We start from the raw sequence: 18,445 nt of genomic DNA, 5'->3' as shown, positions 1-18,445 counted from the left end.
GAAGCTGCCAAGGTGAACTTGGCCCTGGGATGTCTGGGGAGAGGGGCTGGGGCCTCGGGCTGGCCCATCCCTGCCCTCCTGGGGCCTCGGGCTGGCCCGTCCCTGCCCTCCCGGGGCCTCTGGCTGGCCCGTCCCTGCCCAGGGGCTGTGGCACCTCGAGGTGGCCAGCTGCAACTCCAGTGCCCCTGCGTGGCGGCCCCAGGGCTAGCTGTCTCTTCCAGCCGGCTGCGGGGGGGCCTGCGCAGGGCACTGCTGCGGGGAAGTGCACAACAGGGTGGTGGCTGTGCATGGTGCCCAGCGGGACCCTCCCCCAGGAGGGCTGATCCCCTCCCCTAGTGGTCCCACGGCCCGCACCTGCGCGTGCCGGCTCTGCAGCAGTGGGTGCTGTGGGGACTGCAGTGGGAGCTGGGGCCTTGAGCCCAGCCCTGCAGTAGGGGCTGCTAACAGGGTTCCTCCGGTGGGGAGGGGAACCTTGGGGAAGGAACAACAGGCCTGAGCATCCCCTTCTTGGGGGCCGTGGGCAGACCTCCTTCTCAAGAGGCTGCCTGGTCTAGCTGGGGAGGCTGGGGCCCGGAGCTTTGGCAGGCAATCCAGCAGCTGGGGTCCTCGCAGCATCCAGAAGAGCCCACGTTGGGGGCACATGCAACCTGGGGGTGCTCCTCATGTGTGCATGGCTCCTGGCTCTGCCTCCGTTGCAGACACCCCCACGCTGGCTGCAAGGCCCGACCCGTGCCCGAGGGCGGAGGGCTGCCTGGGCTGGCTGCTCTGTCGCGGCTGGCTCTCCCTGAGGCTGCCTTTCGCTTTCCCTTGCAGAGTGAAGAGCGAGGAGTTTGCCATGGCGGCTGCAGCGCACCTCCTCGCCTGGAGCCTGGTCCTGGTGCCGGCACTGCTCCCAGTCTCGCCCCTGCCCCAGCCGTTCAGCAGCGAGCGCCGCACCAGGCCGCAGGCTGCAGAAGCCTCCCTGGGCCCCGGCTGGGCACAGGAGCTGGCTGGGTGGCCCCTTCTGGGCAGCCCCTCCCAAGAGGCTCTCTGGACCCACCAGGCTCTGCCAGCCCTCTCCCCATTGGCGCTGGCTGCCCCTAAGGGGAGCTTGGTCTTCAGTGGGGCTGGGGAGCCGGACGATGAGCTGTCGCAAGGCTCCAGCCCTGGCCACTCTGCAGCCACCAGCCACAACTCGGGCACCCCCCCTGCCCCAGCAGAAAGCTCTGTTCTCCCACCCCCTGCCTGGCCCCTGCTCCTGGGGGCTGAGGACTCTTGGCAGATGCTGGAGGTACCCCCGGCTCTGGGACCTGCTGGCACTGAGGGGGCTGGGGGCCCTGGCCCAGCCACTGCCGCGTTCCAGGGACACACTGGGCTTGGCTCGGGGAGCTGGCCCCTCACACCCGCACCTGGCTCCGGGGCTCTGCTGTCCCCTGGTTGGGCTCTGAGAACCGGAGGCAGCCTGGGAGCCTTGGCTTTCGAGAGCAGAGAACTGCCCTCAGGCTCGGAGCCCAGGAGCCAGCAGCCAGCTTCGCCCAGCCCAGCCAGTCCTCCCGGGGCAGGGAGCGGCCCAGGCCCTGCTGGGCAGGACAGTCCGGGCACACCCAGGCCAATGGTGTCCACCGTCGCCTTGGCGGCCAGGCCGGGCTCCATGGCAGGAGCCAGCAGTGCCAAGTGGCGGCAGGTGGCAGATGTGGGCCCTGGGGGAGCGGGTCAGGAGGGCTGGCCTGTGAGCTGGGCTCCAGGGAAGGGGCAGCCTGTGCCTAGGGCCAATGTCCCCCGGGAGCCCTGGGAACCGCTGGAGCATGCCTGGGGAAAGGGCCAGGCTTCCTACACGCAGGGTTACTCCCACTCTCAGCGCAGGGACAGCACCCTCCCTCCCTGGGGCGATGCCCAGGGGCTGCCCCCGCACCCCACCGGCAGGGACAGCCAGCCTCAGCCAGAGGGGCGGTGGGTCCCTGGAGCCAGCCTGGCTGCCATGCCCACTGCTACCTCCCAGCTGCAGCAGATGGCTGGAGCAGGGGGCTCCATGGCCGGTAGGTGGCCTGGTCTTGCTCCCGCTGTGCTCAGCGCTGGCCAACTGGAGCTTGGGGACAGGGCCTGGGAGCTCCCGCCAGGCCTGGCTCCAGTGCACGGCCGCCTGACAGAGCCGGCTCCCCCGGCACAAGGGAGCCCCGCCTGGAGGCTCACCCCAGCCTGGGCAGAGGGGGCCATGCTGGAAACCAGAGCCCCGGCCTGGACAGAGGGGCTCTCAGCTCATCAGAGAAGCACTCGGCGGGCACTGCCCGGATCCGCGACCCAGCCACCGCACCTCCCCGGGAAAGCTGCTCCTGGTGCAGAACAGGGACTGGAGCACCCCCGCACCAGGCCCGCCCTCTACACCAGCCTGGAAACGTCGCCCGCCCCAACGTCTCCTCGCCCAGGTATGTGTGACCAGCCCTGGGCTCCCTGTGGCTGGTGGGGGCTGCTCCCAGGGGTCCCCTCTCATCCCTCCTTTGGAGCCACGGGTACCTCCCCATGTTCCCACAAGCCTTCTGTCACCCCCTGGCCGGGGGCCTTGCCCTTTGCCAAAGGCACCGGGACGCCCCTTCTGCTGTCCCGCCCCACTGCTGTGGGTGAGCGAGGCTGTGTCTGCACGGCCCCGGGGGCAGCAGGTGCAGCCATCTGAGGCCCCCGGGCCCTTGGTTCTGTTTCAGGGGCTGCAGCAGAGGAGGAGATTGGGGCCCCGCAGCGAGTCCGGGGAGCTGTGGACCCAAGGGCCCCCGTGAACAACACCTCCACGGCCACCTCTGCCCCCAGCCCGCTGCCTCCGGGGACCACGCACTCAGGTGATGGGGGATCCCGCCCCTGTGACTCAGCCAGCCCTTTTCTCCCACCACCATGGGCAGCTGGGCCCAGGGGTGCCCCTGGCAGGGCCTGGACACTGGGGGCTCAGAGATGGTCCCAGTGGGTCCCAACCAGCCCAGTCCTACCCAGCCCTGTGGAGACTGAGTGCCAAGTTTAGAGGCTGTCCTGTGGGGGGCTGCTGGGACCTGCCTTGCAAGGTGCCCGTGGGGATGTCTAGGTGCTCCCCACCTGGCACCTCTGGGGTGGGGCGGGGCAAGCCCTGTGTCACGGAGTGTGGGGGAGTCCAGGCCCTGCACCCCGCTTCCTGGGATTCACCGTGACTCTCAGCCAGCCAGTAAAACGGAAGGTTTATTGGACACCAGGAACACAGTCCAAACCAGAGCTTGTGGGTACGACCACGACCCCTCAGTCAAGTCCTTCTGGGGGAGCAGGGAGCTTAGACCCCAGCCCTGGAGTTCCCTGCATTCCTCCACCCAGCCCCAAACTGAAACTAAACCCCCCCAGCAGGCTCCCTTCTGCCGCCTCTGTCCACATTCCCCGACAGAGGTGTTACCTCCCCCTCCCGGCTCAGGGGACAGGCTCTCAGGTCTCCCATCCCCAGGGCATAGTCCCAGGTCAACACTCCCCCCTCCCTGCTGCGTCACATCTCTCCCCCTTTCGAGACTGAACTGAGCGGGGTCACTGTGACCAGTGACCTGGGGAAGTTCGGGGCCCCGTCTCCGGGACAGCGCATCCGCTATCAGGTTAGCTCTTCCCTTCATGTGGACCACGTCCATGTCGTAATCCTGCAGGAGCAGGCTCCATCTCAGGAGTTTGGCGTTGGCTCCTTTCATCTGGTGCAGCCAGGTCAGGGGAGAGTGGTCGGTGTAGACGGTGAAGTGTCGCCCGAAGAGATAGGGCTCTAGTTTCTTGAGGGCCCACACCATGGCCAGGCACTCCTTCTCGATGGCCGCTTAGTGTTGCTCCCGGGGTAGCAACTTCTTGCTCAGGTACACGATGGGGTGTCTCTCCCCCTTTTCATCCTCCTGCATTAACACTGCCCCCAGTCCCGTGTCGGAGGCGTCGGTGAACACCACAAAGGGCTTGTCAAAGTCTGGGTTTGCCAGAACTGGGCCACTGACCAGAGCCTCCTTCAGCGGCCGGAAAGCCTCCTGGCACTGCTCGGTCCAGACCACCTTGTCTGGCTTCCCCTTCTTGCATAGCTCAGTGACGGGGGTGGCTATGGCGCTAAAGTGGGGCACAAATCTCCGGTAGTATCCTGCCATCCCAATAAAGGCTTGGACCTGCTTTTTGGTGTGTGGAGCGGGCCAGTCTCTGATTACCTCCACTTTGGCTGGTTCCGGCTTTAGGCGGCCGCTCCCCACCCGATGGCCCAGGTAAGATACTTCAGCCATCCCCACCTTGCACTTCTCTGCTTTTACAGTCAGCCCAGCCCCCTGGAGTCGGTCCAGCACTTGTCTAACCTGGGACACGTGGTCCTCCCAGGTCTGGCTAAAGACACAGATGTCATCAATATACGCCACGGCAAAACTCTCCATCCCCCTCAGGAGCTGGTCCACCAGGCGCTGGAAGGTGGCCGGCGCTCCCTTGAGGCCGAAAGGCAGGGTCAGGAACTCATAGAGCCCCAGAGGGGTGATAAAGGCCGATTTCAGCCGGGCATCTGCATCCAGCGGCACTTGCCAGTAGCCCTTTGTAAGGTCCATGGTGGTAAGGTACCGAGCTCCTCCCAGCTTGTCTAGGAGCTCATCAGGCCTGGGCATGGGGTAGGCATCCCATACAGTGATGGCATTGAGCTTCTGATAGTCCACACAGAACCGGACCGACCCATCCTTTTTGGGGACCAGCACCACCGGCGAGGCCCAAGGGCTGGCCGATAGCTGGATCACCCCCAAAGCCAGCATGTCCCGGACCTCTCTTTCCAGGTCCTGAGCAGTTTTCCCTGTGACTCGGAAGGGGGAGCATCTTATCGGTGGGTGCGACCCGGTCTGCACCCGGTGGACAGTCAGATTAGTGCGTCCAGGCTGGTTGGAAAACAGCTGTCGGTACGGATGCAGCACCCCCCGACCTCAGCTTGCTGGGCAGGGGTTAGTTGATCCGAGAGGGGAATTGTTTCCAGGGGGGAACCAGCTCTGGTCCCAGGGAATAGATCTACTAAAGGGTCATCTCCCTGCTCTTCCCACTGTCCACACACGGCCAACACCACATTCCCCCTGGCATAATATGGCTTCATCATATTCACATGGTACAGCTGGCGGTGGTGCGCCCGGTTCGACAGCTCCACCACATAGTTTACCTCATTGAGCTGCTTGACAACCTTGAAAGGGCCCTCCCAGGCGGCCTGTAGTTTTCTCTTTCTCACGGGGATGAGAACCATCAACTGATCCCCGGTGACGTAGGCACGGGCCCGCGCCGTGCGGTCATACCAGGCCTTCTGCTTCTTCTGGGCTCTGGCCAGATTCTCCCTGGCCAGGCCCATGAGTTCAGCCAGTCTCTCTCGGAAGATCAGGACATACTCCACCACTGACTCTCCATTGGGAGTGGCCTTCCCCTCCCATTCGTCTCTCATCAGGTCCAGGGGGCCCCTCACCCTCCGTCCATATAACAGTTCGAAAGGCAAAAATCCGGTAGACTCCTGGGGCACCTCCCTATACGCGAACAGCAGGTGAGGTAAGTACTTGTCCCAATCCTGCGGGTGCTGGTTCATAAAGGTTTTCAGCATCATCTTTAGTGTCCCATTGAACCTCTCCACCAGCCCATTGGACTGGGGGTGATCCGCTGAGGCCCAGTCGTGCCGGACCCCACATTTCTCCCACAAGCACCGGAGCAGGGCCGACATGAAGTTGGAGCCTTGGTCTGTCAAGACTTCCTTGGGGAACCCCACTCGGCTGAAAATGGTCAGGAGCGCATCGGCCACGGTGTCTGCTTCAATGGAAGCTAAGGGCACTGCCTCGGGGTAGCGGGTGGCAAAATCTATCACCACCAGAATGTATTTCTTCCCCGACCGGGTCGTCTTGCTGAGAGGCCCCACGATGTCCATGGCCACCTTCTGGAAAGGCTCCTCTATGATGGGCAAAGGTCTCAAAGCCGCTTTCCCCTTGTCCCGGGCCTTCCCCACCCTCTGACAGGGGTCACAGGATCGGCAATACTGCCGGACCGTGGTAAAGACCCCGGGCCAGTAAAAGTTCTGTAGCAACCTCTGCCGGGTGCGCCGGATTCCCTGGTGCCCTGCGAGAGGGATGTCATGGGCCAGGTACAGGAGCTTGCGGCGATACTTCTGGGGGACCACCAGCTGCCTCCTGATCCCACAGGACTCCACTTCCCCTGGGGGGCCCATTCTCGGTACAGGAACCCCTTCTCCCACAGGAACCTCTCCTGGCAGCCTCTCCTCATGGTCCGTCCCACACTGAGGTCGGCCAGGTCCCTGAGCTTCCGCAAGGAGGGATCTTTCCTCACCTCGGCCTGGAACTCAGCGGCTGGGGAAGGGATGGGGCCTGGTTCCCCCTCAGTGGCCAGGTCTGAGGCCTCCGCCTCTCTGAGCCGTGCCCCTCGGCGCTCCCTCCCCACCAGGGTAGGGTCCTGCGCCTCCGGTGTGGTACCCTCCCCAAGGTCAGGGAGCAGTGCCCCTCGCCGGCTCTGGATATGGGTCACAACCAGGGCGGTCTGGGGCTTGCTTGGCCAGTCCTCTAGGTCTCCCCCCATCAAAACTTCAGTGGGCAAATGGTGGTGTACCCCCACATCCTTGGGGCCCTCCTTGGCCCCCCATTTCAGGTGTACCCTTGCCACAGGCACCTTAAATGGGGTCCCGCCCATCCCCGTCAGGGTCAGGTAGGTGTTGGGCACCATCCGATCTGGGGCCACCACCTCGGGCCGGGCCAGCGTCACCTCCGCGCCCATATCCCAGTATCCATTGACCTTCCTCCCATCCACCTCCAGGGGAACAAGGCACTCTCTCCGGAGGGACAGCCCCACGCCCACCCTGTAAACCGAGCACCCTGAGTCCAGAGCCTCCAGCCCTCTGGCGGAGCTGGCCTGGGGTACTCTTCCCTCCTGAGCAGGTGGTAAACTGGTAGGCCCCCTTTCCTGGGCTGTCTGCCCCTCGTCCAGCTGGGTCCCTACCCAGTTAACCCTGGGTAGGTTGGGTCTGCTCAGTTTGTCCCTGAGCCCGGGGCACTGGGTCCGTACGTGGCCTCTCTGGCCACAGTGATAGCAGCTTAGGTCACGTTGGTCCCCTCGAGTGGGTCGGAGGGGCCCGACGCCAGGCGTTCCCCTTTGGAGGGGGTTCTCCCTATTTCCCTGCTGGGAGGCCCCCTGGTGACTCTCTCTCTGCATCGGGGGGGGCCTGTTCTTTTGGGACTCCTCCCGGCTACCCCCGACCGACTGTTCACAAACTCGTCGGCCAGCTGCCCTGCGTGCTGGGGGTTCTCGAGCTTTTTGTCCACCAGCCACAGCCTCAGGTCGGAAGGGCACTGTTCATACAGTTGCTCCGGTACGATTAGGTCAAGCAGGTCCTCTTTAGCTCGGGCCCCCGCTGTCCACTTGCCGGCATATCCCTGCATCCGGTTGACCAGTTGTAGGTAGGTGACCTCAGGCGTTTTACGCTGACTCCGGAACCTTCTCCGGTACATCTCGGGGGTCAGCCCAAACTCACGGAGCAGGGCCTGTTTGAACAGTTCATAGTCCCCTGCCTCCGGCCCTGTCATTCGGCTGTACACCTCCACGGCTTTGGGGTCCAGTAAGGGGGTGAGGAACTGGAGCCTGTCTGCAGGGTCAACCCTGTGCATCTCACAGGCATTCTCAAAGGCCGTCAGGAAGCTATCTATGTCCTCCCCCTCCTTATGCTGGGCCAGGAAGCACTTATCAAAGCTCCTTGCAGTCTTGGGTCCCCCCTCACTCACCACAGCCGGGGCCCCACTGCTCCTCAGCCTGGCCAGCTCCAGTTCGTGCCGTCTTTGTTTCTCCTTCTCCTGACGTTCCCTCTCCTTCTCCTCCTGCTCATGTTGACGTTGTTTCTCCTCATGTTGACGTTGTTTTTCATGATCCTCCAGCTCCCTCATTTTCATCTCCCTCTCCCATTCCAGCCGCCTCCGCTCCAGGGATGGGGAGCTCCGCCGGGAGGATCCCCTGCTGGCTGCCGGGGTCAGGGTGCCCTCGGTATTCACTGGGCTTCCCCCAACCCCTCCCCCAGGCATAGGTAGGAAGGGTCTCGGGATGCCCTCGGCAGCAGTCTGACCCCTCCCAGCCCGGTCAGGCCCCAGAGCCCACGCTGTGTCCGCCGGGCGGCTTCCCTCAGGGACAGGGATCGGGTCATCCAAGCGATCCCTCTCCTCCAACTGGGCAATCAGCTGTTCCTTGGTGGACCTCCCGATGCGCAGCCCCCTCTGCCTGCACAGCTCCACCAGGTCGCTCTTAAGGCGTTTAGCGTACATCTCCCTGCTGGCCACTCGCAGGCCGGGCAGCTTCCCACGGTTTCCGGGAAAACCCCTAGTGTGTCAGTCCTTCTGGAGGTCACCACCTCTTTGCTAGGGTCGAGCTGCAGACTCCTCCGCCCCTGGGTCCGCTCGCTACAATCCCCCGGGGGACCCTGTTACTGCAAAAGTCCTTCTCTCTGGTCACACACTCCCAGGGGTTAACCGCCCCCTGAAACCGTCTCTCTCTGAATCTTCAGCACGCCTGGTCCCCGTTAATCCCCCTTCTTTTTACTGCTCCCCAGTCACTTACTGCAGGAAGCGCCGTTCACAGGGTGCAGTACATCCCACCGCTGCCACCAGTTGTCACGGAGTGTGGGGGAGTCCAGGCCCTGCACCCCTCTTCCTGGGATTCACTGAGACTCTCAGCCCGCCAGTAAAACAGAAGGTTTATTGGACAACAGGAACACAGTCCGAAACAGAGCTTGTGGGTACCCCCAGGACCCCTCAGTCAAGTCCTTCTGGGGGAGCAGGGAGCTTAGACCCCAGCCCTGGGGTTCCCTGCGTTCCCCCACCCAGCCCCAAACTGAAACTAAACGCACCCAGCAGGTTCCCTGCTGCAGCCTCCGTCCACAGTCCTGGCAGAGGTGTCACCCCCCCCCCCCCCGTCCCCCTCCTGGCTCAGGTGACAGGCTCTCAGGTCTCTCCTCCCCAGGGCACATTCCCAGGTCAACACTCCCCCCTCCCTGCTGCCTCCCATCCTCACACCCTGGCAGCCTGAACACCGCAGAGCAGAGGGGCTCGTCAGAGGCCTGGCCCAGACAGGAGCTGTAGGGCCGGCTGGGCTTTGGCCCCCAGCCAGGCAGTCTGGGTGCTCCCCCCACGGGCAGTTAGGCCACAGCATGGCTGGAGCCTGGGGGTCACAGGGGGCACTGACGCCGTCAGAGGCACCAGGCTGGTCCCTAATGGGATTGGGGGGGGGCAGGGAGCGGCTATATCTGGCTGGGGCTCAGTGACAACTTCCACCAGGGCTGTGACCAGTGATGGCGCCTAATCCCCTCCCCCCCACGGGGATCAGCGCTGGCTCCCGCCTGCGCGCCCGGCCCCCCCATCTGGTTGGGCTTCCCATGGACCCTGATCCTGCCCGGGACAAACCTTCGTTCCTGGGGCCTGCAGCCCCTACCGTTCCTGGGGGGTGGCCCTGAGTGCAGGCCTGGCCCAGCACTCTCTGCGTGCCTGGCCCTGGACCCATTTCTCCCATCTCTGTGATGGGAGCAGCCCTTTCCTGCTGCCCCCAAAATCCACGGGCGGGAGGTGCCCTGCATCAGGGCTGCCTGCAAGAGCCCTGTGGGGGCAGGACCAGGCCTTGGCCAGGTGCTGGGAACAGAAGCAGGTGGAAGCAAATGCGAGCCAGGGGTGGGGACAGGCTGGGTTGGAGCCAGCTCTGCTGAGTGGGAGCCGGAGCTGGCAGCGCCGGGACCTGGGCCAGAGCCAGGGAGCAGGGCCCTGAAGCCCCTGCAGGCCCCGCCTCGCGCAGAGCATGGGTGCAGTGCGGGGGTCTGGCACTTGGGCTGCATGCCCAGAGGCCGGGATGGGGGTGGGGGGACGGGACGTGAATGGTCCAGCCCCAGAGGATTCCCCCCAATGCGAGACAGGGCTTGGCCCAAAGCCCGCAGGGAGCTGGTGGGGGGAGTGGAGCTGGGATCCCTGCTGGTGGTGGGCTCGGCCCTGCTGGGAGCAGGGACATCCTGTTGCATCCATGGGCAGCTGGCGACTGGCCCAAGGGCACCTGGGGCTGAACTCGGCAGGGAGAGAAGGACAGAGCCCTTCTCCCTCTCTGCCCGCAGCAGGCCAATCTGGGGGGGCACTTGACCCTGCATGCCCCCCCTAAGTGTCACACCTCTGCTGATGCCCCTCACTCCCGACCCACAGCCCCTGCTAGCCCAGCCCTGGGGTCTCTACTCCTGCCAGCGCCCCTCCATCTGCATTCCCGTGCTGGGGTGCAACAAGGTGATGGTGGGCCTTGAACAGATGGAGGCAGGCTGCTGGGGTTTGGGGCCTTTAAATGGGTCAGCAGCTGGTCTGTGCCAGGGCAGGGGCTGCCCCCCGCCCCAGCACTCAGGTATCTCCCACTGCAGCCCCATGCCCATTGCTGCTCCTGCTGGTGCCCAGCCCCAGTGGGAGGGCTGAAGGGCCATAGCAGGCAGCCCACAGGGAACAGGGTGAGGGGTTCAGGCTGCTGGATGGGGAACCCCGGCACCAGCTGATTGGAAGCTGCTGCAGGATGCAAGTTGCTATGGCAATGTGGATGCAAGGAATGGGGCTTGGATGCAGCGAGCCCTGGCCTGCTCCTGTATCCGCTGGCAGAGCTGTGCAGAACGGACACAGAGACCCGGGGGTGGGGTGGGGTAAAGGGTCCAGGGGCCCCTCGGCCGGGAGAGGGCTAGTGGGTGGGGAGCTGCCCAGCTGTGGGACGTTCTGCAGGGAGGTGGCACACGCTGGCCCGCTGACGATGTGCTCCTTGCTGTTTGCAGATGGGACCCGACCTCCTGGCCATGGCAGCACCACGGCCCCTGTGCCCACCTCACCCCAGCCCCCAGCCACTCCCCGGCGGGGCCTGATCAGAGTCACCACCCAGCGAGCTCTCCAGCGCCCCCCTCCGCCCGAGCCTGGGCCCAGCCTGCCCGGCCTAGCGCCTGCCTCCAGCCCGCCCTGTCCCCAGGCCAGCGGGGCCTGCAGCCTCCTGCCGCGCAACCAGACGCTGCTGCGCTGGGCCGACCTGCAGCACACGCTCGGCTTCGCCTGGGAGCTGCACCTCTATGGCACCGGCTCCCTCTTCCTGCTGCTCAGCCTGGCCTGCCTGGCCAGCCTCGTCGTCTCGCCCGTCCTGGGCCCGCCCCACCTGCCCTACACCCTGGGGGCCAACGCCCTGCTGCTGGCCGTCGGCCTGCTCCGCGCCACCTTCCTCCTCGCCGACCCCTACGGCGCCAGGGCCCGGCTGCCCGCCCCGGCCATGCGGCTGCTCTACAATGCGCCCTTCCCGCTGCTGCTCGGCGCCTTCGCCCTGCTGCTGCCCCCCCGGCAGAGCCTGCCCCTGCTGGCCGCGCTGGCCGCGCTCCAGAGCGCCGGGCTGCTGGGCGCCGACCTGCTCTCGCCCCTGCTGAGCCCCGCCCTGGGCGTGGGGCTGCGTCTGCTCTCCTGCGCCCTCGGCGCCTCCCTCCTGCTGGCCAGCCTGGCTGCGTCTTGGCGGCTGCGGCCCCACCGGCCGGCCGCGGCCCAGCGGCTGTCGCGTGGCTGCGAGGAGCCCCAGGAGCTGCCTGGGCAGGGTGGAGCCCTCCAGGGGCTAGGCCCCTGCCCGCGGGTGCTGCTGGGGTGCAGCGCTCTGGGGCTGCTGTGCTGCGGGTTCCAGGCCTACGGGGCCCTGTGGCTGGGGGGGGTGCTGGGCCCGCCGGGGGAGTTCTCCTGGCCCTGGTGGTTCGTGCAGTCCTGGTTCCGGACCTGCGAGCTGCTGCTGGCCTTTGCCCTGTGCTGCGCGGCCTCGCACCCCTTCTGCCCGCGCCGCGGCTCCGCCGACCACGCCTGCTGGGCCAAGCTCGGCCGCTACTTCTGCCCCCACCGCCCGGCCGGGGCGCCCGAGTACCCCAACGACTGCCGCCACTGGGCCAGCGGCACGCAGGAGCGGGCGGCCAACGGCGACATCCGCGAGAGCCTGATCCGCAGCCCGCCCGAGCAGGTGCCCCTGCGGGCGCTGAAGGACAGCAACGAGGCCAGGGCGGCGGGGGCCTGCTCGGCGGGGGGCTCCCCCTCCTCGCTGTGCCGGCCCGGCCTCAGCCCCCCCTGCCCCGGCGCCACGCACGGGGGGCACGCCTGCTCCGAGAGGGCGTCGGCCCTGTCGCTGGGGGCGCTGGAGTTCCGCCCGCCCTCGCCCATCAGCCTGAGCCGCAGCATCGACGAGGCCCTCTTCAAGGAGCACCTGGTGCGTGACAGCGTCTTCCTGCGCGCCAGCCTGCAGGGCTCCGGGCGCCTGGCACGCCGGGACTCCTGCTCCTCGCTGCGCAGCGGCTCGGCCCTGACGCCCCTGGCCGAGCCCCGGCTGCCCGCCGAGGCCTGGCCGCGCCGCAGCTCGCTCAGCGACCTGCCCTCCCAGAGCGCCAGCCTGCCCCCGGGCCAGGGCCTGCCCAGCGAGCCCCCCACCGAGGGCGCCATCTCGGGCAGCTCCCTCGACAGCTTCTCCGGGGGCTCCCTGAAGATCAGCTGGAACCCCTGGCGGCATGGCCTCTCCTCGCTGGAGAGCTTGCCCCGGGAGGAGACGCCCAGCCGGGCCCCGCTGCTCCCCGAGGAGGCCCCTGGGCCCGGCACCCCAGGAGGGGCCGGAGACTCTGAGTGCGAAGCCAGGGAGAGGTTCCTGGCGCTCAGCAAGCAGGTGGATTCCCGCAGTCTGTCGAGTGACACCATTGAGCTGTGAGGGGCCGGGCCAGGGCAGCCCCTCAGCACAGCGCCTCGGACAGCGGCTGGAGCCCTGCCAGGGAGCAGTGCCGGGGGAGCCCACGACAGGCAGGCCCCCGCATGGCCCTGCCCTGCCTAGTGCCAACCCCCCCAGCCCGTCAGCGATTTTTACGTAGCTCTAGTTTCCCAGCTCAGGTTTTGCACCTTGGTCCAGGCTGCACGGGGGAGCTGGGCTAGCCCAGGACGAACCAACTCAGCGGGAGCAGGACGTGCTTTGCCAGCGCACGATGCAGAGCCAGGCCGGGGGGCAGCCCTGGCTCTGGCTGAGCGAGGGCCTGGGCCAAGGCCAGGGAGGAGCCTCCCACCCAGCGGGCCCGGAGGAGCATCGCGCCAGGGCTGCTGCAGCATGAGGGGGACAGGTGGCCTTAGCCCTGCTGTGCCCATGGGTCCCCCTTGGCTGAGCCCCCGCTAGGCCAGACCCTAGGGAGCGGCTCCGGGGTGAGGCTGCCCCATGGACCAGCCCTGACCCTAAGGAGGCAGCCCCCAGCTGGCCCTCTCGGTGCATGCCAAAGGGGGGGGGGCTGACCACTGCGGGGGGAGGGGGCTGTTGCTGTGGGTCTGTTTGTGCCAAAGAAAGAAATAAACATCCTCACAGGCCCCCGGCAGTGCTGGAGCGATTCTTCCCAGGAGCAGGGCCAGCGGTCCGGGCTAGGGGTAGCCTGTGCCCCACCCCAGGGACAGGGGCCAAACGCCTTGGGGCAGGGGCGTCCCCATGGGCCGTAACCTGCAATGGGCCATGGGGTTGTGGGGGGGGAGGACAAGCCCTGCCACTGCCTGGAGAGCTGAAGGAAAGGCCCTGCAGTATGGCCCAAGCCAGGGTGCCCTGAGGCCTGGCTTGTGATCCCCCCCCACAAGCCCAAGCCCCCATTCCAATTGCCACACAAGCCGTTTGCCCCAGGGCGCAGCAGGGAGCAAGCGTCTCCAGGCCTGGGGCCATGGTGGGGAGTCTGGTACTGGGGCATCCCCTGCTGCCCTGAAGCTGGTGGGGGACAGTTGCCCGGGGCCCCATGGCTCTTCTGTCACCTGGACCCAGCACACACAGGGCTTGAACCCTCAGCTGGCCAGGCTAGTGCATAATCCATCCCCGGGAGCTCCCAGACACATGGGGGCCCTGGCTGCACACAAGCCCCCCCCAGTTGCTGGCACCCAGCAGGAGGCAGGCTCCTAACCCCCCCCCCGCCCCCAAACCAGGGCTGCCAAGGCACTGACCTGCCAGGGAAGGGGGTGGGCACTAGTGGGGGGGGGAATAGTCTTGGATGCTGCCCCACCCACTGGGCTTGCTCACCCCCCCCCGGGCTTGCTCACCCCCCCCCCCCCATGGCCAGCCCCATCCAGTAGCCCCACACATGCTGAGCTGCCCCAGACCAGGCGCCTGTAAAACCAGGAGCCCCTATGGGCTGGGGGAGGGGTGGGGGGTCTGGGCACAGGGCTGTGTCTCTCTGGGGGTGGGGTCTCTGGGGGCAGGGTGAGGCTGTGCTTTTGGGGGGGGCAGTCTCTGGGGGCAGGGCAGGGCTGTGTCTCGGGGGGGGGGGGGGCCTTTCTGGGTTTGCTAGGCCCAGGGAGACCCATCACAGGGCCACTCAGCTGTGTGCCACCCAAAACATCTTTTGCCCTGGAGCACCAGCTCCCCCGCAGCCTGGCTCTGACTGCCCCCCCACCCACAGCACCCCAGGGCCTCCTCCTTGCTCTCCCACCCTAGGGTGCAGGGGAGCTGCACCCCACTCTGAGGTATCACTGCCATGCCTGGCCCCAGGCTGCAGCCCCCCCCCCCGAGCCCAAGGACCACAGCGCCCAGCCGGGCATGAACACATTTATTTTCCCGAGGCAGACAGACAAACAGCCATGCCAGAGCCAGACAATGTAACAGCCCTGGGCATGGACGAGGTTGGGGCCCGCTGGCCTGCGCCACCCCCACTGACAGCACAAGGAAGGGGTGGGACAGAGTGAGGATTGGGGGGAAGCAGCTGGGCCTGGAGAGCACCCCCCTGCAGTGGAGTTGGGGATCTCAGTTCAGAAAGAAACCAAGCTGGGGGGAGAAGGGGGCCTAATTCTGACTTGAGGGGGAAGCTCCTCGAAGACCCAGGGCTGCCATGACCAGCCACCCCCCACCCGCACCCCACTGCCCCTTGTTTTCCATCCCCCATCACTGCACTGCTGGCCTCCCCAAGCCCCAGCCCAGTGACCCCATAAGCTCTGTTAAACAGGCTCCTCCTATGCACCCCACCAGGCTTCAGGCCGGGGCTGAGGACAGGGCCCAGCCCCAGCCCGCACTCCACAGGCCCAAGCCTTCTCTTTGTCAAAGCACAGGTGGATCCCTGCCTGGTGCAGATGCCTCGAGCCAGTGCTTGTTGCCTTTGGCTGGCAGGGTGCCCACCCCAAACATGCAAACACTTCCTCTCCACCCCAGAGCAGCATGCCTGTGCCCCAGCGGCAGGCGTGAGGCAGGGCCTGTTCTTGGTTATACACCCCCCTGACTGGTACAAATGTCATCACAGTTAGCTCTTACCATTAACCCAGAAAAACTAATCACCATTTTTAAATTGTGATTAATCACACCATTAAACCATAGAATACCAACTGAAATTAAATATATTTGGATGTTTTTCTACATTTTCAAATATATTGATTTCTATTACCATGGATTGAATACCACCGTTACCCACCCTCGAAGCACGAAGGAACATATGAATCTTTAGTGCATCTGGCACATAAATATCTTGCAACACCGGAGAATACACTGCTCACTTTAATTACAAACATTCACATGGTAAAAATGATAAACAAAAGAAAGTATTTTTCAATTCACCTCATACAAGTACTGTAGTGTAATCTGTATCATGAAAGTTGAACTTCCAATGTAGAATTATGTACAAAAAGCGCATTCAAAAATAAACATGTCAAACTTTAGAGCCTACAAGTCCACTCAGTCCTACTTCTTGTTCAGCCAATTGCTCAAACAAGTTTATCTCCTGCAAATGTAAACAATGCAGCCCGCTTCTTGTTTACATTGTCACCTGAAAGTGAGAACAGGTGTTTGCATGAGACTCTTGTAGCTAGTGTTGCAAGGTATTTAGATGCCAGATATTTATATGCCCCTTCAGGGTTCAGCCACCATTCCAGAAGACATGCTTCCATGCTGATGACACTCATTTAAAAAAAAAAAAAAAAAGTTCATTAAATTTGAGACTGAACTCCTTGGGGGAGAACGGCACATCTCCTGCTGTTTTACCCGCGTTCTGCCGTATAGTTCATGTTCTAGCAGTCTCGGATGATGACTCAGCACATGTTCATTTTAAGAACACTTTCACAGCAGATTTGACAAAACGCAAAGAAGGTACCAATGTGAGATTTCTAAAGATAACTACAGCACTCGACCTACGGGTTAAGACTCTGAAGTGCCTTCCAAAATCTGAAAGGGACGAGGTGTGGAGCATACTTTCAGAAGTCTTAAAAGAGCAACACTCCAAAATGTGAAAACTACAGAACCCAAACCACCTAAAAAGAAAATCAACCTTCTGCTGGTGGCATCTGACTCAGGTGATGAAAATGAACGTGCGCCCGTCTACGCTGCTTTGGATCGTTATCAAGCAGAACCCGTCATCAGCATGGACATGTCCTCTGGAATGGTGGCTGAAGCATGAAGGGACATAGGAATCTTTAGCGTATTTGGCAAATATCTCGCGATGACAGCTACAACAGTTCCATGCAAACACCTGTTCTCACCTTCAGGTGACATTGTAAACGAGAAGCAGGCAGAATTATCTCCTGCAAATGTACACAAACTTGTTTGCTTGAGCGATTGGCTGAACAAGAAGTAGGACTGAGTGGACTTGTAGGCTCTAAAGTTTTACATTGTTTTATTTTTGAATGCATTTTTTGTACATAATTCTACATTTCTAAGTTCAACTTTCATGATAAAGAGATTGCACAATGGTTCTTGTGTTAGGTGAACTGAAAATAACACGGCTGATACTCTGAAACCTATTTCTTTTGTCTTTTTACAGTGCAAATATTTGTAATCAAATATAAAGTGAGCACTGCACACTTTGTATTCTGTATTAAAATTGAAATATATTTGAAAATGTAGAAAACATCCAAAAATATTTTAATAAATGATATTCTATTAACAGAGTGATTAATTTTTTTTTAATTGCTTGACAGCTCTAGTGCTAATGGATCTAGGCTGCAGGGAGTGTATTCATCCTAACCCCCTTCACCCCTCCGGTGCCTGGCCCTTCAGTGCTGGAGGGTGGAGAGGGCACAGGCATGCCCAGGGCCCTGAGCAGCACCAGAGTGAAGTGCTGGGCCAGGCCTTGCAGATCGGTGCACCCATCTCAAACTGTTGCTCCTGGGGCAATCACTGTGGGCTAGGCCGCAGCCAGCTGGCCCCACTCCCCAAACCCCACCCAGCTCCCACAGGACCTGGGGGCAGTCTGGTGAGCAGGCCCCATGGCTGGTATTCAACCTGCTTTTCTAGGGTCGGGGGCCCCACCTGGCACTCAGCCAAGACCAGCCCTCACTTTCTCCAGTACTGGCTGGGGGTCATGAGGCCACACGTGCAGGGGCAGGGCAGAGCACTCTTTAAAAGCCCCCCTCCCCCCGGGCAGGTGCCTGCCCTTCCCAGACTCCAGGAGTGGCCACTACATCCGGTCCTGCCTCGTGGGCCCCAGGCACCGCCAGATGGTGAGCTCCTGGCACCGCTCTGCTGCCCCCAGAGAGAGCAGAGCCCCAGGAGTCAGGGGCCTTGTGCTGAACAGGCCCAGTGCTGCTGTTCTCAGCTAGCCCGGAGCCGGCTCCTAGCCTTGCTGGATGCTCAGCTCCACCGCGACTTGGCCCTGCCCACAGGCTCCCGTCCTTGAGCAGGGACCCCGCTCCTCTATCCCACCCCCAACGGGGCAGGGCAGGCTCCAGCCAGGGATACAGAAGACCAAGGTCAGTTCCCAGTCGCTTCCTCTGCCTGGGCCTCTGTCCCCTCAGTGCCCACGGGGGCACCTCCCTGCATTGCTGGGCCTGTAATTATGTTTTACACGGCAAGGTGCTCCACCACCACGGTGACAGGTCCCCAGACCGAGGCTCATGCCAAAGGGACCACCTGGATAGATACTGAGGCAGGAGCCTCTGTTCAGCTGATTCAGCCACATGGGGAGCAGGATCTCTGTCCCCTGCTGTGTCCAACCCAGGGACACCCCCACACCGAACAAGGACAAGTTAGAAGAGGAGGTCGCTGGGGAGGAGTATCACAGCCCGGCTCTTCCTCCACATAAGGACCCTTCATCCTCACCCCCTAGGCAGCAGACATCAAGATCCTTGAGCAGAAGAGATGCTGCAGACTGAGATCACAGCTGTGCAAGGGACGGCTCAGCAGCAGATTGACATTCACCCCCCTTTGCCCAGGGCGCTGGCCATGCACAGCAGTAGGGCCTCCGGGAGAGAGCAACCCACAGCAGAGGCCAGCACGCTCCCTCCACAGGTACACACAGGCACACTTAACGCTCACCCTGCCAGGCCACATCCTCCTCCTCCTCCCAGCGGGAAGTGCAGGTGCAATGTGACGGACAGCAGCGCTCCACCTGGGCAGGATCACGGTCCCACAACGCCCAGCTGAGTTCAGTCAGTGGAGTCTGGCCTGATCCCCAGCAGCCCCAGGCTTTAAGCCTCCGTCTCATGCAGTGGTTCACACTCCAGTCAGTCCCCACAGCGGCGACTCC

At 63.3% G+C, this 18,445-nt stretch overlaps 1 protein-coding gene across 1 annotated transcript; it reads left to right on the top strand.

The window, feature by feature from the left end:
• The first annotated feature begins 835 nt into the window (after nucleotides 1-835).
• Nucleotides 836-12,696, top strand: LOC144267933 (uncharacterized). The gene is made up of 3 exons (XM_077822378.1): nucleotides 836-2,402; nucleotides 2,676-2,807; nucleotides 10,766-12,696. Exons 1-3 carry the CDS (start codon nucleotides 836-838, stop codon nucleotides 12,694-12,696), a joined length of 3,630 nt encoding a protein of 1,209 aa, XP_077678504.1.
• Nucleotides 12,697-18,445: the final 5,749 nt, after the last annotated feature.

The sequence above is a fragment of the Eretmochelys imbricata genome, chromosome 7, assembly GCF_965152235.1.
Source record: "Eretmochelys imbricata isolate rEreImb1 chromosome 7, rEreImb1.hap1, whole genome shotgun sequence".
NCBI classification, from domain to species: Eukaryota; Metazoa; Chordata; order Testudines; family Cheloniidae; genus Eretmochelys; species Eretmochelys imbricata.
This window is presented reverse-complemented; position numbering and strand designations above follow the sequence as displayed.